This window comes from Callospermophilus lateralis, chromosome 19 (genome assembly GCF_048772815.1).
Source record: "Callospermophilus lateralis isolate mCalLat2 chromosome 19, mCalLat2.hap1, whole genome shotgun sequence".
In the NCBI taxonomy this organism is placed as follows: Eukaryota; Metazoa; Chordata; class Mammalia; order Rodentia; family Sciuridae; genus Callospermophilus; species Callospermophilus lateralis.
In genome coordinates, this window is record NC_135323.1 from 11,598,970 (window position 1) to 11,622,729 (window position 23,760).

At 62.0% G+C, this 23,760-nt stretch overlaps 1 protein-coding gene across 2 annotated transcripts in view; it reads left to right on the forward strand.

Moving 5' to 3' along the window:
* Abcc1 (ATP binding cassette subfamily C member 1 (ABCC1 blood group)) overlaps positions 1-23,760 on the forward strand; it is an 88,832-nt gene that overhangs the window by 28,062 nt on the left and 37,010 nt on the right. For both annotated transcript variants that reach the window (XR_013154593.1, XM_077106147.1), the window contains exons 4-12: positions 667-804; positions 2,257-2,382; positions 12,547-12,608; positions 13,805-13,936; positions 16,491-16,724; positions 17,281-17,458; positions 18,699-18,860; positions 22,031-22,123; positions 23,217-23,420. Coding sequence is in view for 1 of the 2 variants with exons in the window: in XM_077106147.1 (XP_076962262.1) it covers positions 667-804; positions 2,257-2,382; positions 12,547-12,608; positions 13,805-13,936; positions 16,491-16,724; positions 17,281-17,458; positions 18,699-18,860; positions 22,031-22,123; positions 23,217-23,420 (1,329 nt within the window). In the remaining variant the exon portion in view is untranslated. The remainder of the gene's footprint in view (positions 1-666; positions 805-2,256; positions 2,383-12,546; positions 12,609-13,804; positions 13,937-16,490; positions 16,725-17,280; positions 17,459-18,698; positions 18,861-22,030; positions 22,124-23,216; positions 23,421-23,760) is intronic.

Genomic DNA, 23,760 nt, shown 5'->3' on the forward strand with positions numbered 1-23,760 from the left:
TCCTGGACGCCTGGGTTCTGGCCACGGCCCATTGCTGCACCCCGTGTTGAAACCCCGGGTCCTGAAGGGAGAGGCTTTGGGCCAGGGCGAGGACGGTGCTGAAGAGCTGACCAAGGAGAGAGGGGAGGCCGGAGCCCCCGGACTGACGGGCCCCAGCCAGAGGGGAGGAGGCTGCGCCGGGCAGACTGAGCCCGGGCCTCAGAGGCAGAGCCCTGGTTGATGGGCTCCGGGAGGAGCCAGGGACTGGGCAGGAGGAGCAGGGACAGGGCAGGAGGAGCGGGGACAGGGCATTCTGAGCCCACGTCTGGGGGCAGGGGCCGGCTGCGGGTGCCCTGCTCTCCTGAGGCTAGCTGGAGACCCAGCATCGAGGACTTGCTTCCCCAGGGCCACTCTGCCCCTCCAGGGGGTGACCCCAGTGTCCTCTTCTTTCAAGGAGAAGCAGATTGACGGATCTGGTGTCCCTGGGTTTTAAGTCATGTGTTGCTGGGGACAGCGGGCCTAGAGCCAGCAACGGAGTGAAAGCCCCCAGAGTCACTCCTGGTGTGACGGCGGAGCTGGGCTGGAGCCGGCTCGCCCCGGAGTCCTCGTCCCGCAGGCTGAGGTCCACCGGGCCCTGGACCTTGGGGTCCGGCCCTCCCTGAGCGGCTCCCTGTCTGCTTTCCCCAGCTGCTCGCCACCTTCCTGATCCAGCTCGAGAGGAGGAAGGGGGTCCAGTCCTCGGGCATCCTGCTCGTCTTCTGGCTCATGGCCCTACTGTGCGCCCTCGCCATCTTCAGATCCAAGATCATGGCTGCCTTAAAAGAGGTGAGTGGGCGTCGGGCCTGCACGGTCCCTCACCTCCGCGGAGGGCTGGGTCTGCAGGGGGACCCTCCCCCTGTGCTGCCAGGGGACATGCCCGCAGGTCCTCACCGCGTCAGCGGCAGCCCTCGTTCTAGAGCCTTCTTTCCTGGGCTCCACTTGTCCCTGTGGCTTGGAGGGACCTGCGGGGGTCCCACGAGGGCAGAACCATGGGCAAAGGCAGTGTCACCCTGGGAGCAGGACAGGCCAGCTGCACGCGTCCTCGACCTGGGGCGGAGCTGAGCTGGGAGCAGGGTGTGCGAGCGGCTGTTTCCCCGGGGGCCCTGGACGCGTCCCCAGGTGACCTCGGTGCCATCGGCTGCGTTCTGGCTGGAGACGGTGTCTAGGGGGGCAGCGTGCGCTGCTCCCAGGAATTTGAGGAGTGGTCACCTCGAGGCTCCTGGCCGCTGTCCCTGCTGGCCTGGAGCTCACCAAGGAGCAGCGCGAGGCAAAGGAAGGGAAGGAATGGGCGGTTATTGAGCGCCCACGGCATACAGAGCAACCTCTCCTTGATGTTGACGGCAGCAGACGTGGAGTCTCAAAGTGCAGGGGACTCGGTACTTTCTGTGAACAATCACGTGACGTTGCTCCACGACGGATGGGACTGTGCGGCCTCAGCCTGATTCACATTCTGGGCTGGACGCTGCTTCATGACAGAGTACTCTCCTGTGTTCTGGGGCATCCCTGGCCTCCCCTGCTGGGTGCCAGTCACACCACGGGTTATGACAAATGTGTGTCCCTAGACTGCCACTTGGTCCCTGGGAGGTCCTCTTGGTTGAGGACCAGGACTGTTTGTAGGAGGGGAAACTGAGGCACAAAGAGGGTAAGTAAGTGAACAAGGTCCCGCAGCCCGTTTGGGGTGGGCCAGGCCCTGGACGCAGCTCAGTGTGGCTCCCATGCCCAGGCTTCCTCCCGCACCCGAGATGCCCTCAGCACACAGCTGGGCAGGGTGACCGTGGGTCGGAGCCCTCTCTCCCGCCTCAGGAGGGGTGGGGCGTGCGGGGAAGCCGGGCTGGGTCTGCAGGGGGCACTCTCCAGGCTCCCTCGAGCTCGAATTGGTCTGTTTTCTGTTGCTGTAACTGAATGTCACCGCTGGGTGACTTATAGAGTACAAAGGTTTGTGCAGCTCGTGGTTCTAGAGGCTGTGGGGAATCCAGGGTCATGCGACTGCGTCTGGCCAAGCCTGCTCTCTGTGGGGATTCTCCCAGAGCCCCAAGGTGGCTCCGGGTGTCCCCGCCCAGCAGAGCCAGCGCTCGGATTCCCGTCTCTCTTCAGGTGGGGGGTGGGGGTCCCACCTCCAAATATCGTGACCACGGGACCCTGGGGACGTGGCTTCAACGTGAGCTCTGGAGGCTGAGCTCGGCTTTCCCGGGCGCTCCTGGAAGTGACCTTTCTCCCTGCCCCCTGTCTGCCGTGCAGGACGCCCAGGTCGACCGGTTCCGGGACACGACTTTCTACATCTACTTGGTCCTTGTGCTGGCCCAGCTGGTGCTGTCCTGTGTCTTGGACCGCGCGCCCCTGTTCTCCGAGACCATCAACGACCCCGTAAGTGCCACCAGGACGCGCGTGCCCGGGAGCTCACGCCACCTGACGTCCCAGGCCCTGGTCCTCAGCCCTCAGCCCCCGGGACGGGTGGCCTGCCGAGGGACGTGTGGCCTCAGCCTCCCGCGGCACGGTGACCAGGCGGGCTGTGCTTGGAGGAGGCCTGTTCCGGGGGCGAGGGTGGCCGCTGCTGAGCCTGTCCTCTTCCTGCCTGGCCTGGTGACGTGCAGCGTGAGCAGGGGTCGGGGGATGGCTGGCTTCACGTGCACTGGGTCCTCCTGAGCCTCTGGAGTCCTGGGTGACGTCAGGCTTGGGCGCCCTGGGGGAGCCGACACCGTGGGGCGGAGGGAGCCCACGTCCCAGGGCCTTCGAAGCCGCCTGCTCGGGGCGAGGGCCGGGGACAGAGCGGGCGTGGGTGGCTGCTGTGGGCTCCCCTGTGTGTGATCGTGCGTTTGAGTGTGCGTGTAGGGGTTGGGTGTGCACGTGTTGGGTCCCTGTGGTTGGCGTGTGTGACGCTCAGGGAGGCAGCGAGCACACGTGGCTTCTCCCCGTGCAGGGCACACGGGCAGCTGGTCTGAGTGTGGAGTGCTGTGGTGGGGTGGCCCGTGTCCCCGCAGCCCCGTGTCCCCATCACTCAGTGTGTGGAGCAGGGTCACGTCAAGCTGCGCTGGCCCCGAGTCCTGGGGTCTGGCTGGTGGCCGTGGGGCGCCCCTGACCCTCCGACTTCCCGGAGCAGTGGGGCGTCCTGGGAGCTTCCTGGGGAAGGGTTTGGGGCTGCCGTGGGGGTCAGTGCAGATCCTGCTGGTGCCTGGTGTGTGGGCATCGCTGCCTGGCACGGCCGCCGCGGTCCTCTGTGTGCTCTGCGCTCCCAGCAGCCTGGCCCAGGCCCTGCTCCGCCGCCCTCTCTCCGTCCGTTTGCCTCTGGTGCCGCGAGACGCAGCGGTGGCCCGTGTCGTGGCCGGTGCGTTGCCGTGTTGGTGACAGGCCGAGGGAGAGGCTTCGCTGCCCGCTCGCCAGCCGGGCCTCCTTGGGTCTCTCTCCAGAAAAATCCAGCGGTTGCCATTTGCCCCCTTGCAGTTTGGCCTCCGGCCAGGACTGGCCCCCAGAGCCTGCAGGCCACACCTGGCTCTCGCCTGTGGTTTTGGTAGTTCTGTTGGGACACAGCCCTGTGCCTCAGGCCCCCAGCCTGGAGCTGTGTGGGGGGGGTGCGTGTCGCTGCTGCAGACGTCCAGCACAGCCTCGGTCTCGGCCGTCGGCCCGCGCCTGCTCCAGGGTGTCCTTTGGCTCTGGGACTTGGACCTTTACCTTTGCCCCCTTCCTTCCTCAGGGTTGGGTTTTCCTGTGGCGGGCAGGGAGAGCGCGTGGCCAGCGCAGTCTGCTGGCCTCTGTGTCTGTGGGCGGCTGGCACTTTCCTTGCAGCTGACCCCGGGCTCCATGCTGAGAACGTGGAGGTCTGGTCAGGGGACCGGCGACCTGTGTCTTAACCACCCTCAGCGGGTGGTCCAGCGGGTCGAGAGCTCTTTCTGTCATTCGGACCCCTGCCCCTCAAAGAGAGGCCATGACCAGCTGAGAGAGTGTCGATGTGCAGACCTCAGGCCCTGCCTCTGACCGGAACCGGCCCGTCAGCATCCTGTGTGAAGCCGAGGAAGGTCCAGTTCAACCTCACAGTGGGCTGGACACGCATCAGTGTGTGTGTGTGTGTGTGTGTGTCGGGGCCTTGCTCACGCTGGGCAGGTGCTCCTCCACCAAGCTCCAGCTCCAGGGCGGGAGAAATGTGTGAGTGTGTGTGTGTGTGTGAGTGTGTGTACACAGTGTGTGTGTATGGGTATGTGTGTATGTATGTGCACACGTGTGTATGTGCACACATGCATTGTGTATACATGTGTGCGTGTGTGTGATGTGTGCATGTGTGTTTGTGTGTGTGTGTGTGTGTGTGTGTGTGTGTGCATGCGTTTGTGTGACTTACGACTCAGGGTCTGAGCTCTGGGACCCTGATTTCACCCTAGTTGTGGGAACGGCACGGGGTGATGGCAGGGGAAGCTTCATTGTGGAGTTGGACGGATTCTATGCCTTCACTCCGCCCGGGTCCCCTGAGCCCTTCTAGAGCTGTGCCTCAGCAGCTGCCCAGGGTGTGCTTGGTGCAGGGGACACAGCGCTGCACAAAGCAGACGTGGTTCCGCTGGAGGGGAGGGATGTTTCTCCTCTGCTCTCTCAGGTTCTGTGACTGGGGGCTGCAAGTCAAACTGATGAGAAAGTAACAGGAGAAAACCATGATTACGCCCGCAGCCGGGGCAGGCCTCGCAGAGAAGTGGGAACCTCGGGAGCGGCAGCCCTGGGAGCCGCTGTCCTGTGGTAGTGAGGGGGATGAGGGAACAGGACAAAGGAAAGGGGCTGGGCTGCTTGTGGCCAGCTGTGAGAAAGCAGGTGCCGGGGGTGAGTCAGCAGGTGCCAGGGGTGAGTCAGCAGAAGGGCTGGTTATTTTACAGAGGGTCGGGTGTGCGGACCCGTCCTGTGCCCCGATGGTGGTTCTCCTGAGTGGGCGGGGAGGGGGCTGCCCAGAGAAGGTTCTGCCTATGCTTTGGGGAGGGGCGAAGAGCTTCCTGCATCTGCTGCTGCTCAGTTACCTTCTACCACGTCTGTGAACGCGGCTGCTGTGGAGTGGCGCGTCCTGCAGGAGGCGAGAAGCTGCACCTGGTGCAGTCAGGAGGGCTCTGCGTTGGTGCGTGAACCAGCCACAGGGCGACAGTCTGGGAGGACACGTCTGCACCTGTTCCAAGCGTGGGTGGACGTCTGCCCTGAACAGTCCGGCAGGGCTGCAGAGCAGGGTCCTGTGTCGGGTGTTGCACAATCGTGGAGAGACGTGCGAAGGTCACACGCAAAGGATGCTCTTAACACAGACGTCAGGGACGTCGACGTCTCAGAGCGTGTGTCGGGGGTCCTGGCACGGGTGATACGGGGGTGACTGCTGTCTCTCCACGTTCCGCGGTCCTGGGTGTTGACGGGGCCGCAGCCTGGCGTCGGGTGGAGCTGGCGGGGCGTCCCCTGGCCTGCGCCCCCAGGTGGTCTCTCGTGGGTGGCCTCTCAGGGCACAGCGGCTGGTCTCCAGAGGGACTGGGCCAGAGGAAGCTGTGCTCCCTTCCAGGACCCGGACCCCGAGTCGCAGGGTGTCCCTCCGTGGTCAAGGTGGCCCTGGTGTGGGGAAGGGGCCCGAGACCCCGCCTCCGGACGGGGAGCCCCCGGGCCTCACTGCCGGGCAGCGGGTACTGCCTGCCCACCTTGGAAGGCACAGCTTCACGGCCTCCCCGGAGCTGAGGCCTGTGTCCTGGGGACACTGTCAGGCCCAAGTCGGGGTGGGAGGCACCCAGCCCCCAGCACCCTCCCACCCTCAGAGCCTCAGCGGCCATCGCTCGTCCCCAGGGAGGCTGGGCTGGGCGGGGCTGGCCCGGCCGCTACATGCTGAGTCACCCGGTGGCCGTCCCCCCGCGGGCCCTGGGCCCACTCTGTGACTCAGCGTCTATTTCTGTCCTGGCTTCCCAGTGGGGCTCCTCCCCTCTGTCCCTGACCCTGGCTGCCTGGCTTCCGGGAGCCGGGTGTGGCAGAGAGGGCCTTCCAGGGCTCTCCTGGCTCCTGCCCACCCGGCCTCCGCTGTGGGCGAGGGAGAGGGGACGGGGTCCCCAGATCAGCTTGTTAGAGGTCGGGCCTGGAGCCCCGCACAGACCCCCCGTCAGACTCTTGTGGTGACCAGCTTCCCTGGTGGTTCAGAGCATGGCTGGGAGCCGCTGGGCCATGTGGAGCAGGAGACGTCTGTCTGTCCCACGGTACCGGATGCTTTCCCTCCTGCGTCCCGCCCGGAGCACCGGGAGCAGCCGTGTCCAGCACCGAGAGTGGCAGCTGACGTGCTGTCACGTCCCTGTCTCTCTGTGCAGCCCGCCCACTGCTGATGCCCTGCACGTGGGAGACTTGCGTTGAGGGACATGGCATCCGTCACCCACATCCGGTCCCCTGCGAATCATTAGCCAGTGTCAGGCGGCTGTCACGGTCTTTTCTCCACGAAGTAAGACTTAACTACAGGGAGACTGACAGTCTCAGTTTCCTGTGTGACGAGTGACGTGGGCCCATGCCTGGAGGCCCCGCCCCCTGGCCTGGAAGGTCTCCTCGTGCCCCTCTGTGACCTCGTCCACCACCCGCCCAGGAGGTCTGACCTGGGGCTGCTGATTAAGTAAATCCGTTTATTTTATTGTTTGGTCCTGGGGACTCAGCCCAGGGACGCTCCACCACGCAGCCACGTTCCCAGCCCTTTTTATTTATTCATTCATCTGGAGGCAGGGTCTTGCTCAGTTGCTGAGGCTGGCCTTGAACTTGGCGATCCTCTTGCCTCAGCCTCCCAAGTCACTAGGATCACAGCCGGTCCCCACCACATCTGGCCACGCAACGTGGACGCTTTCCTCCCGTCCTTGTGGTCCTGTGGTGGTTCACCGCGGTGCCAGGGCGGAGCTGGGCACAGGTGGGCGGAGCGGGAGGAGCTGTGGGACGGGCGGCGGGGGCTTTGAGGGACGCAGCGCCAGGGACTCGGGTCTGCCCAAGGGTCCCCAACCCAGCTTGGGGCTCAAGGTGGAGAGGGGGTCGGGGGAAAGGGCACGGGACAAGGACCCCGTGGGAGAGAGTAGAGGGCCTGGGCGGGGAGGGGGTTCGGACACCTCGCGGGCAGTGGCGTAAACAGATTCCCAGGGCTCACGTTGTGCTGGAAAGTTCTCTGGTGGCCTGATGTTTAGTGGTTCCAGCAGGTCGTAAGGAGAGCAGCTCCGCACACTGTTTATTAGTTGGGTTAATCCTCTCAGCACCCAGTGAGGCAGGATAGTAAGATGAAGACACAGAGGGTCAGAGTGGTGAGGTGAGCATGTGGCAGTGTTGCCTGGAGGACACAGCTTGCCGGGTCCCACCCCCGCGGTTTCTGATACCGTAGGTCCAGGTGGCGTCCAGGCATTTATCACACGTTCCCAGGTACTGCTGGGGCTGGGTGCGTTTGAGAACCGTGGCTCTCGGCCTCCTGGCCTCTTCCAGCACCGCGCTCTGCGGGCATCTCCGAGCAGCCTGCAGAGAGCCGGGTGGGCGCGAAAAGCAGATCAAAACCAGAAAGGTGCGTGGGGGCCCAGGGAATTTCCGACGCGCGGCCAGAATGCGACAGGCACCCCCCAGGTCCCCAGACTGCCCCCTGCAAGGTCATGACCGGTTCTTAAGGAATCGGCGTTTGGGGCTTTTGGACCAATTGGTTTCACCCCCAGGGTTCAGGCCAAGTCGCCTTGTGCCAAACACGCAGCCCACACGACTGCCGAGTCGCTGGTCCCCCTGGGTCTGGGCAGGTCAGGCCTGCCCTGCCCCTGCCTTCAGCCGGGCTCGTGTGAGTGGTCTTCCTCTCTAGGTGACGAGGGGCCGGTTCATAGGTCCCCTTGGTCCCACCCTGGTGGACGGGCTGCAGCCCTGTCCTGGGCCGGGAAGCCCCCAGGTGGCCCCCCGGTCTGTCCCCTCTAACGAGCCCCATTAGGAAGTCCTTAGTGTTCCCCTGGATGCGTGCTGCGGGTCCTGGCCTGGCCTGTGTCCCCTCCTGTCTGTCTGGCCTTCTTGGCCACTTCGTGAGTCCAGCCGGCCTGGGTATCGACTCAGGCTTTGCACAGCAGACAGGGGCTCCCGGAAACCAGCTCCCAGGCTGATACGTCTCCTTCCCTGACAGCGAGGCGGACAGGTAGCGCTGCTGGGCTCTGCCCCTGCGCCTGAACCTCGGTCACCTGAGAATCCACGCGTGGGGTCCCGGCAGGGGTCAGGGGCAGCTCCGGGACATGCGTGCCAGCAGCCACGGGCTGACCTGTAGGTGGCTTCCAGCACCTGGGACCCCCCCCAGCTGGAATGAGGGTCTGAGTCCACAGGACCTGGGTCTCGTGCTGAGGACAGGTGGCATGGAGCCTCCACGGCCGTGTGACGATAAAGGAAGATGGCTTTGGAGGGAGAGGATCATCCTTTGGGGCCTGGCTCCACCCCGGGCCTTAGGGCCTGGTGGGGTGCAGCCACAGACAGTGGATGAAGGAACGGACATGGTTGTGTTCCAATAAAACTTTATTGAAATAGCCAGCCTGTGGGCCACAGTGACCTTGCACGGGGCAGTCTGGGGACCTGGGCAATGTCTGTCGCATTCTGGCCGAGCGTCGAAATTCTCTGGGTCCCCACGCACCTTTCTGGTTTGATTCTGCTTTTCGCTCCCCCTCTCCAAGTCTAAGCCACCTGATAGGGAGCTTAGTGTGTCTACAGGAGACGGAAGCCACTGGGTTTCCTTCCCTCTGGTTTTACTCATCTACACACCCAGAGGAGGGTCGTGTGCGTCTGACGGGAGTTCGATGTACGCAGAAGCCCTCGAGATTGGTTTTAAGATCTGTCACTCGGCCAGGCCCTGTCCCAAGGCTCAGTAGACTTTACCTCTTCTAGTCTTCACCATTTAGGCGCTTGCCCAGGGTCCCACAGCTAGTGAAGGGCAGAGCTGGACCAGACTGTCCCTGCTGGCTCCTCCTGCTGTACCAGCAGGCGCCCCCCAAATATTTGCCTGACAATAAACGAGGGGTTACAGCTGCGCCCCAGCCTCCGCCCCTCTGCCAGCAGCACCTGGGCGTTCTGCAGGTAGAACCTGGACACGCTGAGCTGGATCCGCGGTCCATCCTGGTAACCCGCTGCCACGCTCCGGGAGGAGAATCCAGGCCTCAGGAAATACTTCCCACCCACCGACAGGGCCGGCCTCCACCTCCGCCATGGGTAACCAGCCACTTTGGCCGGGAAAGTTCCAGCTTCTGACCCAGCCCCAGGACCTCCTGAGCCCTCCTGGCAGCCCCGGGGGATCCACTTTCCAACGCCGAAGTCCAGGGACTGGCCGAGGCCACTCAGCTAGAGCAGGGCGGGGTCGGCATTCGAACCCAGGTCCTCCAGGCTCCCCAGCCCGAGGCTGGTTTGGATTGAGGTCTGTGGACCAGCAGCCTAGGTGGTCCACTCATGCCAGGGCCCACCCAGAGGCCCTGGGCACCTGCCCTGGCACACTCCCCAGGAGATGCGGTGGACGGTCAGGTCCGGAGCCTCCCCCCCACCCCACGCCGTCACCCCCGCCAGCCAGGCTGTGTGGACTGCTGAAGGCACTTTGCATGTAGCACATAAAGTCACCAGTGTGGACTTGACCCCGTGTCACCTGTGCAGACACGTCCGTGGGCATTGCCAGACGAGGTGGATCAGGTTTTGTGTTTATTTTTAATATATATATATATATATTTTTGCAGTACTGGGGATTGGACTACGGAGCTCCCTCCCCAATCCCTTTCTGAATTTTATTTATTTATTTATTTTTTTAAAAGAGAGAGTGGAAGAGAGAGAGTGGGAGAGAGAGAGAGAGAATTTTTTTTTTTTAATATTTATTTTTTAGTTCTCGGCGGACACAACGTCCTTGTTTGTATGTGGTGTGGAGGATCGAACCCGGGCCGCACGCACGCCAGGCCAGCGCGCTACCGCCTGAGCCACATCCCCAGCCCCCCTTTCTGAATTTTATATTTTTCCTTTTGAGACGGGGTCTCCCTGGGTTGGTGAAGGCCTTGCTAAGTTGCTGAGAGTAACATCCACCTGGCGATCCTCCTGCCTGAGCCGCCCAAGATGCTGGGATTACAGGGGTGCACCAGCGTCCTCTGCTATTTCTAACAACTTTTAAGTTTGAAATAGTTTGTTTCCAGAAAGTTGTGAAAATATTAGAGCTTCCATGTACCTTTCCCTAATGACAATATCTGAATGATAAGGATTTTTAAAAATATAACTGTCAAACCATTATCAGGTTAAAAAATACCAGTTATATGTGTGTGTGTGTGTGTGTGTGTGTGTGTGTGTGTGTGTGTGTGTGAGTGATTTTTTGTACTGGGGACTGAGTCCAGTTAACCTCTGAGCTACATTCCCCGTTCTTTTAATTTCTTATTTTGAGACAGGCTCTTGCTAAGCTGCTGAAGCTGGCCTCAAACCTGAGCCTCCTGCCTCAGCCTCCCGAGCTGCTAGGATCACAGGCATGGGCCACCACGCCCGGTGACCGTGATAATTCTTTAATACCAAATATTCCATCGAGCCGTTGTGTGCAGAACAGTTCATGACGTCATCAGACGTCATCAGACGACATATGTCACTCCTTCAGTTACCAGCTGGAATCGCTCTGTGAAAACACACGTTTCCCTCTTCTCTTTGTCACCCTGATGGTCATTTAGAAAAGCTGGGGCAAGCTTTCTCGTTCCCTTTTTTTCTGTTTCCAAAACAGTGACCTGGCTTTCTAACCACCTTTTCCTGGGTGACCCCAGGATGTCCGTCTCCCCACCCCAGCATCGACGTGAACATGGGTGTTTCAGGGCGTGTGTCCCCTGGTGGCTGGTGGGAGGCGCTTTGGGGCCTCCTGAGGTCCTGGTGGGTGGGTGTGCTGTGGGTGCAGCGAGGTGTGCTGGGCTTACCCCGCCCCCTTCCCTGACCCGCGAGGTTGCCCCCAGGAGGCTGGAGGTTGAGACCAGAACGACACTTGGACGCCTGGTCCCCGGCCCCCGCCCCCTAGTCGGAGTGCCCAGGGCTGGACGGCAGGGGCAGTGCTTGGAGGAGCACTGCCTGGTGGCCAGCACGCGGCTGTGGCCTGCCGTCGCAGCCGCCTCCCGCAGGCCTCGTCTCTGCAGGAGGAGAGGCCCTTGGGTGGTGGCCCTGGCTGAAGGCCTCGTCGCTGCCCGGTGACCCCCCACCTTGATTCCACCAGAGCCTGTGTATCAGGATGCAGCTCTGGACGTGCCTCCTGTGAGAGCCGCCTTGGCGGTCCCGGGGGCTCTGAGCTGATGTCCCTGTCCTTGTCGGCCCCCTGTCTAACTGGGAAGCAGCATCCTTTGGGCAGCTGCTTGGAGCCCCTCAGGGATTCCCCATGGCCCTTAAGACGGAAGCCACCAATCCTCATGTGGCCTCCAGTGTAGACAGGATGACAGCCTCCACCACAGACCCTGTCTTTGCCCCTGGAGTCTGCTCTGCCTCCGTCTGCCACGGGGCCTTTGCATATACTGTTCTCTGCGGGGCAGGGCTGGCCTTTTCTCTGGTTCTACTTGTCTCCCTTGCTCTTCAGGTGCCACTTAGACCGTCTTCCTCGGGGAAGCCCTCTGTGACCCTGGCACACCAGATTGGCCCTTATCCCCTTGCATGGACTCGTTGGTGGTACTGACCTGTCCTTGACGTCCCTGTCGTGAATTAGATTCAGTTGCTGTTTGTGATCACTTGACTCCTGGCCCCTTGGAGCCTGACTACTTGGGACTCACGTCCCGGCTCCACCACCGGGAACCTTGGGAAAAGCCTTCCCCTCCGACCCGCTAAGCTCTGTAACTGCAAACCGGGAGGATCCCTGTGCTGTAGGTGGCTGTGAAGACGGAGTGAGGTCATTGTGTGAAGCCCTCAGGACAGAGCCGCTGGTGGTGCAGGCCGGCAGGTGTTATCACTGTGGGTGCCCAGTGTCATGAAGACGGGGGTGACGTCTCTGTTTAGATTCATTTATGGGGCTCAGCACATAGCAGGTGCTCAGGAAATGTTTGCTGGCTGGCGGGATGAAGTGGAGATGATAGTATTGCCACATTCAGGGGGATATACAATTATGCAAGTGTTGAGCTCTTTGTAGATCACCGGACACACAGTAGGTGCTCAGTAAGTACCTGCTCGATGAATGCACAAATACACTGGGGGACAATCATGACACCAGTCCATGAGTTGGTTGTGGGACATGAGATAAGGCAGGGCTTGAGTTCTCTGGAGAGCACTTAGTAGGTGGTCAGGCAGGAAGCACTTGCTGAGTGAGTCCACAGTGAGTCCACAGCTCAGGCTGTCCTGGGTGGCAGGACAGGCAGGCTGGCGCTTCGGCACCTGTGCCTGGAGGTGGACCCTTGGGGACGTTGGCCGGTGAAGCAGGAGGAGCAGCCATGGGTCTCTTCCTCCTGGGGCCCAAGCGTGGAATCCGTGAGGCGCAGAGCAGCCTGGGAGTGGACGCTGTCCCTTGAAGGAGGGTCGGTCTGCTGGCTGCTCTTCGCCCGGCTCTGGCACGACGGAAGGTGCGATGCTCACCTCCCTCTCCCCCACCCTGTGCTCTGTCTCCTCCAGAACCCCTGCCCGGAATCCAGCGCCTCCTTCCTGTCCAGGATCACCTTCTGGTGGATCACGGGGTAAGGCCAGCGCCCCAGGCCTGGGACCGGGTGGAGGGGAAGGGACCAATGAAGGCGTCCCTCGGCTCGGCTCCTGTCCCAAGTCTTCCTGCACCGGGCGCTGACCGTCCCCAGGTTCACGAACCTGAGTGTGAGACACACACAGGCCTCGAGCAGCCGCCCCAGGGGACGGGGCTCCCTTTCCCTGGGCTGCAGCTTGGGCTGAGGAGCCTTCCATGGGCCAGGGCCTTTCGGGAAGCGAAGGCGGTTTGGGGGTGTCTAGCACATTGTACAGAGACGGACAGAGACGGAACCCGGGCACCAGGCGGTGAACGGGGTGAATTCTTTGTACGGTTCCTGGGATCTTTCTGTAACGTTGAGATTGTTTTCTAAAAGGTGAAAGTCATAGGTCCACTTTTCTTTTTTAACTTTCAGTTGTAGGTGGATATCATACTTATTTTATTTATTGATGTGGTGCTGAGGATCCAACTCAGTGCGCCAATGTCCCCAGCGCCCCCCGCAGGCGAGGCAAGTGCTCTGCCACTGAGCCACACCCCCAGTCCCTGGTTTCACGTTTTATCCTGAAAGCCCTCCGACACTCAGGCCAGGGCTGACCAAGCACCCCCAATCTGGAATCTGAAAACCAAGACTTTCTAAGCCCGACTGTGACGCCGCAAGTGGAAGATGAAACCCAGGGGCTCGGGTCACAGCCGAAACCCAGGGGCACCAGAAACTCTGCGTGGAGTCACCCCGGGCTGTGGAGAAGTGGATCTGGGACCCCATGAACCTCAGCTCAGACTTGGGCCCCTCCCACCCATTCACATATTCATCAGCACGTGTCCCAGAGTCTGGAACTCACAGCGCCTCCCCTCCCACGCATTTTGGATATGAACTCACCCCTCCACGATCCCAGTGTTTTATTGTGGTGGCCTTTTAGAATCTGCACCCTGTGCAGTCAATCAGCATCACCCTGAGATTTCTCTCCTGATTATTCTGTTCGAGTCTCTGTAAAGATGAGGCCACTTTCCCCGGGCAGCCTGATGGCCTTCACTGCAGTTCCGTCGTCTGCCCTGTGTCCCTCTGTTTGGCTCTCGCCAGCGGTCAGCTGCCTGCGGCTGTCATGGAGGGGCAGGCCCGGGCCCTGGGGCCGTGGAGTGGGACCCGCTGCCCTCTGTCGTCCCCCGTCCACACTGTCCACCTTTGTGTCTTGGCCCCAGGTTGATGATCCGGGGCTACCGCCAGCCCCTGGAGGCCAGTGACCTCTGGTCCCTGAACAAGGAGGACACGTCCGCCCAAGTGGTGCCCGTGCTGGTGAAGAACTGGAGGAAGGAGTTTGCCAAGTCCAGGAAGTAAGTGCGGCTCCCGTCACCCCCGGGTGCCCCGTCACCTCCCCCCGCCCCTGTGCCCGGCCCCGTGGCCTCTGATGGCTTCCTGTCCCTGGGCCAAGTGGGCTGGGGCCTTTTGGGGGAGCAGAGGCGATTGGGGTGAAGAGGCAGGGCCTATCCCGCCGCCGAGTGGCTCTTGGTGGCGCAGCGGAGCCGTGGGACTCTCCTCCTGAGTCCGCTGTGGTTGTGGCCTGTCACCAGGCCCTGGTGTGCTCCCGAGCGTTCCTGCCGTTGGGGTGGGTCCAGCCTGTGGGGTGACCCTGGGGAGCAGGGTGGACCGGCACCAGCAGCTCTGCCTCTGCCTGGCCCTCACTGGATCCACGCACCAGATACAGGGGACGGCTGCTTCCGTGGGGCAGGCGAGGCCCGGGCTCAGGGGCCAGAGCAGGACAGGCGTGCTCCAGGTTTGGTGCCCTGTGCACACGGCGTGGCGAGGGAGTTGAGATGGTGGATTTGAGCACCAGTGTTGGGTGGGATGAAGGTGAGGTGAGAGCGAGAGTGTCCCATGGACCGTTTTAGAGCCAGTGGTCAAGGATGGCCTCTCTGAGAAGGTGCGCTCCAGTGGAGACGTGCGCATCCGGGAGAACGGCCTTCCCGTTGGAGGAAGCAGCCTGTGCAAAAGTCCTGAGGCCCCTGGGGAGCAACCAGGGGGCCACGTGGCTTGAGCAGAGGGGGGCTGGGGTGGGGGCAGGAGGAGAAAAGGTAGGAGGCGCTGGCGGGCGCTCCCAGGGCTTGGTCCAGGTGTGGTGAGAGGACAGCTTTGCAGGACGGTGGAGTGGCCTGAGTTCTGTTTTATGACAACCCCCGGGGCTGCCCTGGAGGAGATGGGTCTCGGGAGCAAGAGCAGAGGTGGGGACAGGTGACAGGGGACACTCTGAGCCTCGGTGTTGTCCTCCGAGTGTCTGCCGAGCCGTCGCGGGGGTGAATGTCACCCGACAAGCCGTGTCCCGTCCTGGGTGAGCTGCGCGTGGGTTTCAGTTGGAAGACGGGTGTTTCTCCATCTGGGCTGCAGGCGTCCGTCCTGCCCGAGAGGACGAGGTGGGGATGGGCTCCTGGGGCTTGGAGGCGGGTCCCCCAGAGCCCTCAGGGGTGCTCAGCTTGGGGAGAGGTCACTTGCGTTTTTCCCTGAAGGGTGAGCAGATCTGCCCCGCCGCTCCTGAGGATGTGGAGGGGCGGGGAGGACAGGTGGCGGTCTGGCGGTCCTTGGCACGGCCTCTCACGTCCAAGTCTCTTCAGTTAACCAGGGAAGGGGTGCCGCCCGCGTGGGTCTGGGCTGCGAGTGTCCCAGGTCTTTGAGGAACAGCGAGGGGGTGGTGGGCGGGAGGGTCAGCCTCCGCTTGCTGGCCCGTGGCTCCTCTCAGAGGCCTGGTGTGAGCTGCCTCCCGGCTCCTACCTGTGGGTTTGAAAAGCCAGGGCTTCGCTGGTTCGGGTGAGGTGGCTGTGTTCTGCACGGCCCGTGGCCACCGTAGCTTGAAGCTGTTTTGGATGGTGGTTACGGTTGGCACGGGTGCAGGAGGGTTTGACGGCTCTGGAAAGAGGTGGGCCAGCGCGCTTTGGTGGCCACTCATGCGTCTTCTTTGGAGAGTTCTTTACGGGTCCTTTGCCCCTCTTTGAAGCAGGGTGTCTGTGTCACAGGACACGGGTGCTGTGTGCGTTCTGGACACAGGAGCCTTGCCAGGTGTCCAGCGGGCAGGCCCTTCCTCCTGTTCTCTGGTTCTCCTTTAACTTTCCTGAGTGTCTTTTGAGGCACAAGAGTGTTTTCCGTTGAAGTTCCGACACCTGTTTTTCCTTTGGTCGCTTGTGCTTTGGGATGACGACGGCTGCACACTCTCTTGCAAAGTTCAAGGTCAGATTCCTCCTGAGGTTTATAGACCGCCAGCTCTGCATTGCTGACCGCTCCGTGCCGAGTTGATTTTTGTGGGTAGAGCGAGGCCGGCGTCCACAGTCATTCCTTTGCACGTGGCTGTCCTGTCCCTAATACCGTGTTTGGAAAAGACTGTCCCCTTCCCAGTGGGTGGTCTCGGCATCCTTGCCAAAGGTCCTGAGCTTCCTCGCTGGACTCGGAGTTCTGCTGCCGTGATCGCTGGGTGCCCGTCCCCCTGCTTGTCTGGACGCCTGGTCTTGGGGTCGGTCCTGAAGCTGGGACGTGCGAGTCTCCTTGGTTCTTTGGCGTGGTTTTGGATTTTCCAGGTCTGGGGTTCTGACGGGGAGCCTGGGGCCTGCGTGGGCCAGCTGGGGGCTGGCGGTCCTCTAAGCCCTCACGTCCAGTGGCTCATTCAGTTTTCACAGCAATAGGAGGTGGCTTCTGCCTCTGTCCCCATTTTATAGACAAAGCAACTAAGGCCTGGAGAGGTCAGGGGATTTCCTGCAGTCCCACAGACGGAAGGTGGCCAAGCCAGGATAGGACCCGAGTCCATGTCCACTGCCCTGCTGCCCCCCGTGCAAAGCCATCCCTCTCCCGGGGCCTGGGCTGCGTCTCCGCTGACTGCACCACCCCTGGACCCCACTTGTGTTACAGGCAGCCCGTGAAGGTCGCGTACTCCTCCACCAAGGATCCCGCCAAGGCCAAGGGGGGCTCCAAGGTGGACGTGAACGAGGAGGCCGAGGCCTTGATTGTCAAGTCCCCCCAGAAGGAGCGGGCCCCGTCCCTGTTCAAGGTGCTGTACAAGACCTTCGGGCCCTACTTCCTCATGAGCTTCCTCTTCAAGGCCATCCACGACCTCATGATGTTCGCTGGCCCCGAGATCCTGAAGTAAGAGTCCCCCTCCCTGTCCCGCTCCCCTGGCCTCTCGCTTGCTGTACTGAGGACCCTAGTGTCCCTCATGCTGGGGGGACCCACACCACGTCTCTGTCTGTCCCTGCTTTGCTTCATGCTTGGCTGAATTGCCGAGCTAAGGCACTGTGGTCAGCAGACAGACTCCTGAGCCCAGGTGGGGAGGGCATGGGACACAGCCCATGAGCCCGTGTCACCTAGAAGTCAGGGCGAGGTCACTTCTCCCCTCCTGTGTCTCCCCGGGACCTCTGGTTCCTTCTCTTTCCTACTTCACCTCGGTCGCCTTGTCCTCTAGTTGGTCCCCTTTGGGTGACTCCCTGGGGGTGGGCAGAACAGTGTGAGGACCCCAGGGCAGGGCCGTGTTGGGGGAGGCCGGCCGCCCTGCAGCCCATCACCAGGGGCCCTGTGTGCGCCCTGGACTGACCTGTCTGCCCGCCTCGCCTGGGTTGGAAGTTGCCGGAGGCGCCTTCCCGCTCCCTGGGTCCCGCTCCCTGGGTCCCACTCTGTCACTCAGGGCTGTCCCCCGCCCCCGCAGGCTGCTCATCAACTTCGTGAACGACACCAAGGCCCCCGACTGGCAGGGCTACCTGTACACGGTGCTGCTGTTCGTCAGCGCCTGCCTGCAGACGCTGGTCCTGCACCAGTACTTCCACATCTGCTTCGTCAGCGGCATGCGGATCAAGACCGCCGTCATCGGGGCCGTCTACCGCAAGGTGGGTCCCTCCAGGACCCCCGGGATCTGCAGCCCTGCTCCGGGGGCCGGAGGGCGAGGGGGGGCTGAAGTGACCCAGGTGGCGAGGGGGGACCGCTGGCCAGGATCCAGGGCCACCGTGCGGGATGTCTGCCCTCCGTCACCGTGGGTACCTGTGCCTGTCACCGTGGGTACCTGTGCCGGGGAGGTGTGCTGCAGGTCCTCGATGTGGGGCTGCCAGGCTGCCTCCTGGTCTCCTGTGGCTGCCCGTGTTCTCTCCCTCGGTGGAACCGAGGGGGGCCGGTTCCTGAGGATCGAGCCCAGCCAGCTCCAGCTCCAGCTCCAGCTCCAGCTCCAGCACGTCCGGCTTCTTAGACGTTTATTTTTGCGTGTGGAGCTGGGTGGAGCTCAGGCCTGGTGCGGGCCAGATGCTGAGCCACGTCCCCGGCCCCCAGGTCGGACTGGAAAGGAACCCTGTTTCCCTCCCGTCCCCTCACTTCTTAGCCCCTGGGGTGGGGACTGTGTCACTAGGGAGACAGGTCACTAGGGAGACAGCTGGGCCTGAGGTCCCCAGCCCTGTCTGCAAACGGGACTCCCCTGGGGGGCTCCGGCCTCCCGCCCAGGCGGCACCCTGGCCAGCAAAGCAGTGTCCCCGAGGGAGGGCGGGCAGGAGTCAGTGTTCCTCAGACTCCTCGGGTGGGCGGTGGGCGGTGGGCGGTGGGCGGTGCGGGGACCTGGGGCCTGGTCCAGGGAGGCTACACTGTAGACCTGTGCCCACTCCCCAGGGATGTTGGGCAGCATCTGGTGACATCAGGTTGTCACAACGTGGGGGGGGCATCTAGTGGTCAGAGGCGAAGGAGGCTGCTAAGGCCCCACATCACCCTGGACAGCCCCAGAAGGCTAATTCAGCCTTGGCCGTCAGGAGGGCCACTCTGGGGGACCTTGTGTCCTTTTGCTGGGGATCGGACACCAGCCGCCTCAGCCTGGCCTCGGAGCTTGTTAGAAACGCAGACTCTCGGGCCGCCCAGATCTGCTGACCCAGTGTGTGTGGCCACTCACGTGTGCAGAGCCCGCTCTGGAGGGCACAAGACGGGAGGCAGACGGACCTGGCCAGGTCCACGAGGGCCGTGGGCAGGGGTGTGGCCCTCGTGAGGCAGAGGGGCTGGGGAGACGGGAGAAGATGGGTGGTGTCCCGTCCTGTCCGGGGCCGGGCGAGCCTTGGGCTCCCCACCTGCTCACCCCGACCTCTGGTTCCCCCGCAGGCCCTGGTCATCACCAACTCGGCCCGCAAGTCCTCCACGGTCGGGGAGATCGTCAACCTCATGTCTGTGGACGCACAGCGCTTCATGGACCTGGCCACGTACATCAACATGATCTGGTCGGCCCCTCTGCAGGTCATCCTGGCCCTCTACCTCCTGTGGCTGGTGGGTGTCCGGCGTCGTCCCCTTGAGTGCCCGGGGGAGGGGGTGTCTGATAAGAGCCGCCACAGCTCCACGGTCCCTCTTACTGTCATTGATGTGTTGTTTTCTGACCCACGAACCCCTTCCTGGACATTCCTGCTGTCCCCGAGTTGTGGGGATCGTGTCCTCTTTGGTGGCACGGGGTGTGCGCGCATTTGTTCCCCTTGACGGTGTGTGTGACTAACAACCCTGCAACGTGCCCACCTTGTTCCTCCCCCGTATCCTCTCGGTTGTGACCAGAGTCCCTGATAAGTGCCCAGTGGTGTTGGTCAGGATCTCCCCAGGTGTGGACCTCCCAGGAGTCCATCTTTACGTCAGCAAACCAAGGGAGTTTGGGGGTGAGCCAGACCTGGATCCCGGGATCTGTCTTCAGGCACGGATGGATCCAGGAGATCGAGCAGCATTTGAGGGACTTGGTTCTCTCCCACGGTCACTGTTTCTTGGCCCTTTTTCCTCTTTGTTCTCAGTGGAATTCCCCAGGCGGCTTTGGCCTTGTACCCTGCTTACCCAGAGCAGGGCCAGAGCAGGGAAGCCTGCATTGCTCTGCCTCTGCCGGTCCTGTCCCCTTCCCTGAACCAAAGTCTGCGGCCCAGGAGGGAGAGGCCTCTGGCCGGCCAGCCTGCCTCAGGTGGGCCCTCCCGTTGTGGAGTGGAGTCTGTCCACGTGGACAGAGGGTTCCCAGAGGGCAGAGCTGAGGAACCTGGAGGCCTGAGGCCCCTTGCAGGCCCCGTCCCTCCCCACCTCTGGCCTTGCCCAGGCCCCTCCTTGCACCGGGAGTCCCCCCCTCTGCCAGCTGGTCTCCGCCTCCTCGGGCCCTGGCTCCGTCCTCCCGCCGGCTCTTTTTTCCTTAGCTGAATCCCAGGGGCTTTAGAGTAGGAATCACCTGAGGTACGGCCCCTTCGTCACGCTGCCACGTTGGCTGTGTGTGAGTGAGTGTGTGTGTGTGTGTGTGTGCGCGTGTGTGTGTGTGTGTGTGTGTGTGCAGGCGTACAGCATCTAACCTGTTTTTATGTCTCGTGGGTGTAACTCCAAGGCCAGGCACACAGCAGGGACCCCCAGATTATCTGTCAATTTGACTTTAATTGGCCATTTTTTTTGTGGCTGCAGAGAGCAAAAGTGAATGAAGTCTTTGCAACAATGAAACTTAAAAGAAAAACACAAACGAGCATTTTCCCTTTCTCAGAGCTGGGGGTAGAACGGGGGTCTCCCACAAGCTGGACCACTGAGCTACGGGCCCAGCCTCCAACGCCAGACTTTAAGTCTCTAAATGACCTCCGGGCAGATGCCTGGGGGCGCCTCCGCTCCTCGCAGGTCCTGGGGGGGGTCAGGGTGTTTCAGGACGCCCCTCTGAGCGCTGCCTTCAGGACTGGTTTATAAGCCGTTGGGAAAACGGCTTCCTGCCGCCTCTTGCTGTAGGTGGTGGTTTGCAGCCGGGGCCCGGTGACATTGGGGCATGGGGCAGGGTAGTTGTGGGCGGTGGCCTCCCGTGGGCGGTGGGAGGTTCAGCAGAGCCCTGACCTCACGAGGGGCCGGTGGCACCCCACGCCACAGTGATGGTGACAAGTGCCTCCCGAGGTGCCGGGTGTCTCTTGAGGACAGTTGTGTCCCTGCTTGGTCCTTTCTCAACATAAACCCAGGAGAGGCCCCGGGACAGGCTGCCCGGGTTCAAATCGAGCCTCTTCCGTTTCCGACTCGGGGACCTTGGGGGTGCTTCTCGATGTCCTCTCCTCCGCCGTCTCTGGGTCCACGGTGACCATGGCCTCTCGTGGTGGGGCTCTTGGGGCAGATGATTGTTCACGCAGGTTCTGTTCGTGGAGTGGGGCCTGGCAGGGAGAGGTGCGGGGACACTTTGGCCACTGATATTTGCTCTCAGAGTTGCCGCGTCGGCACCTTCCACCTTGAGGGCCGCGGCTGAGGTGGTATGTCCTGATACGGGGTGGATCGACAGCAGCACTTTCCTAGAAATGGGAGTAGAGGGAGGGTGGACACTTGGCTGAGCTAACGAGGCTGCTGTCGTCCTGACGTCGAAAGGGAACGCCGGTCACGCCGTCCTGCAGCTCCAGGTGTGGTGCCGCTGAGGAGAGGCACTCGGGGCTGCGAGCTCAGGTGTCTCCTTATTTGCACAAGAAATTTGGAACAAGTTTGGAAGGCGCAGCTCTGTGTCTCCTCTCAGCTGCTGACCACTGTTCTGGGACAGTCGGTCTGCAGATGGGCTACGAGAACATGTCTGACCTCTCGTCGCCCCCTCCCCAGATCAGCCCATGGTCACACCCAGGGCTTTGGTTTATTGCAGCCCAACAACAGAGGACCTCGGTGCTGAGGGTCAGGTCTGGGGAGCAGCCAGCAGCCCTCTCCTCGCGGGGTCCCCTGGGGTGCTCCTGATTCCCCACCAGCAGGTTAGGATCAGAGGTGGGAGCCGTTGTCTCCACGGGGTCTCACCAGGAGCTGGCCACGGAGGCGCCCCCTGTCTGGTGCCTGCCGAAGCTCCAAGCTCCCGGGAGGAGAGCGGGTTCACCGTGCGCCGTGCTGGGTGTGAACCCCCGCCTAGAATTCAGGCTCCGAGACCCCAGCCACCAGCCGGACTGGGAAGCGGCCTTCAGAGCAGGATGAGCGGCCAGGCCAGCCACACGGTTTTCTGGCCAGTACCTTAGTCTCTTTTCAAAGGTCCACAGTTCTAGTCAGGCACGGTGGCCCACTCCTGTCCTCCCAGCAGTTTGGGAGGCTGGGGCAGGAGGATCGTGAGTTCAAAGCCAGCCTCAGCAACTCATGAGGCCCTAAGCAACTCAGTGAGACCCTGTCTCTGAACAAAATATTAAAAAAGAGCTGAGATGTGGCTCAGGGTTAGTAGCGTGCCCCTGAGTTCAGTCCCTGGTAAGGGATGGAGGAGGGAAGGAAGTCAGTTCTACAGTTGGAAACCCGGCCGGCCCCAGGGGCTTCCCACCAAGGGGATCGTGGACTTGCATCTTCTGTCGAGGTGGGGGACCCTCGGCGGCCGACTCCCAACACCATCTCTGGGAAGAAGGAAAACACCTGCCCAGAACTCATGGCCCGCGTGGGGGTGGACGGCCCACGGAGGAGGGTCAGGCCCTGCTCTCCGCAGCTGGCTGAGCCCGGGGCTGTCTCTGTCTCCCCAGAACCTGGGCCCTTCTGTCCTGGCCGGGGTGGCCGTGATGATCCTGATGGTGCCTTTCAACGCGGTGATGGCCATGAAGACCAAGACCTACCAGGTGGGTGCCTGACTCCGCAGGGGACCTGGCCCGCGGCCTGTCTGCAGGGACGTTGGCCAGGCTCACTCCGCGCAGGCCCTGGGCTCTCAGCCCCACCTGCCCGCGGGACTCGCCCGGGAGCTTTGCGGATACCGCTGCCCGGGCTCCTTCCTGGGGCCGAGTGGACTCCGGGCGTCCTTTAGCATAGAGCTGCTCATTTCTTGCATTTCTGTGTTTGCAAGAGTCGAGTAACAGTGACCCTCTCCTCCTTCCCCCGTTGGCTCTGCACAGTGCTCAACTTGGCTTTTAGAGACAGTGTGTACTTCTTAAGCTTTTAAATATACGATAACAGAGCGAGTGCTTTCTTGTTGTAAAATAGTTCAGATAACAGGGATCAGAGGGATTAGAGGGGGAGGCCCTGTTCCCTCCCAGCCACAGTGAGCACACTGACCCAGAACCTTCTAGAACTGTCTCTGCATTCATGCGCACACCTGCTTAACCACACAGTCAGGCTGGTGGAATCCGTGTGCTCTCGGGATGTGATCACTGCGTATCCTTGGGGCAGTGCCATCGTAGAGCGCGACGCTCTCCTTGGGGACCCTGCCGTGTTTCTGAAGGCTCCCCCACGTGACCCAGGGTGACCGTGACACTGACTGGGTGGTCTGTGTGAGCAGTAAATCGCTGAGCACTTGTAAAACGCTCAGAAGAAATGCCTGGTGGGGGCTGGGGTGGACCGTGGTGAGCACCGGCCTCGCACGCAAAGGCCCTGGGCGCTTCCCCGCCCAGGAGGGAGGACAGAGCCAGGCAGGGGGCAGTGCCAGAGGGTGTTAAAGTACGTGACCACCCGAGACGGGCCCCTGCTGGTCAGAGCAGTACCAACCACCAACTGCCTAAAAGTAAGAGAAGGGACCCCCGTGTTTGGATCCGCCGAGGAGGCCCGTCCCTTTACCCCTCGGTTGACTTGAGTGGCCTTCTCTAAAGGCCACGGGACGTGGCTGAAGCACGTCACGGCGGGTCCTTTGGCGTGGTCTCAGGTGATGGCCATGTTGAGGGTGGCGGTCAGGGTGCGTGGCCTGTCCTCCGGGTGCAGTGTTGACCGCTCTTCTCCCTGAAGGTGGCCCACATGAAGAGCAAGGACAACCGGATCAAGCTGATGAACGAGATCCTCAACGGCATCAAGGTGCTGAAGCTGTACGCCTGGGAGCTGGCCTTCAAGGACAAGGTGATGGCCATCCGGCGGGAGGAGCTCAAGGTGCTCAAGAAGTCCGCCTACCTGGCCGCCGTGGGCACCTTCACCTGGGTCTGCACCCCTTTCCTGGTGAGTGGGGCCGGCTGCGCCTGGGTCACGAGTTCCTTAAAGATTGCTCGTCTCAGGGAGGTCTCCCCAGTCTCCTGTTCGTGAGCTGCCGCGCCCCCAGCCCCCTTTTATTTTACTCACAGCCCTTTGCCGCTTCCGGGCAGCCAGTTAAGGAACCAGTGCCCTCCCTCCTTAGCCGTTCTCTTACAAGGAATCGTGTTAGCTGAGCTGGGCGCGGTGGTGCACGCCTGTCATCCCAGCGGGTCGGGAGGCTGAGGCAGGAGGCTGGCGGGTTCGAGGCCAGCCTCAGCAACTCAGCGAGACCCTGTCTCAAGATAAAATAAATAAAAAGGGCTGCAGA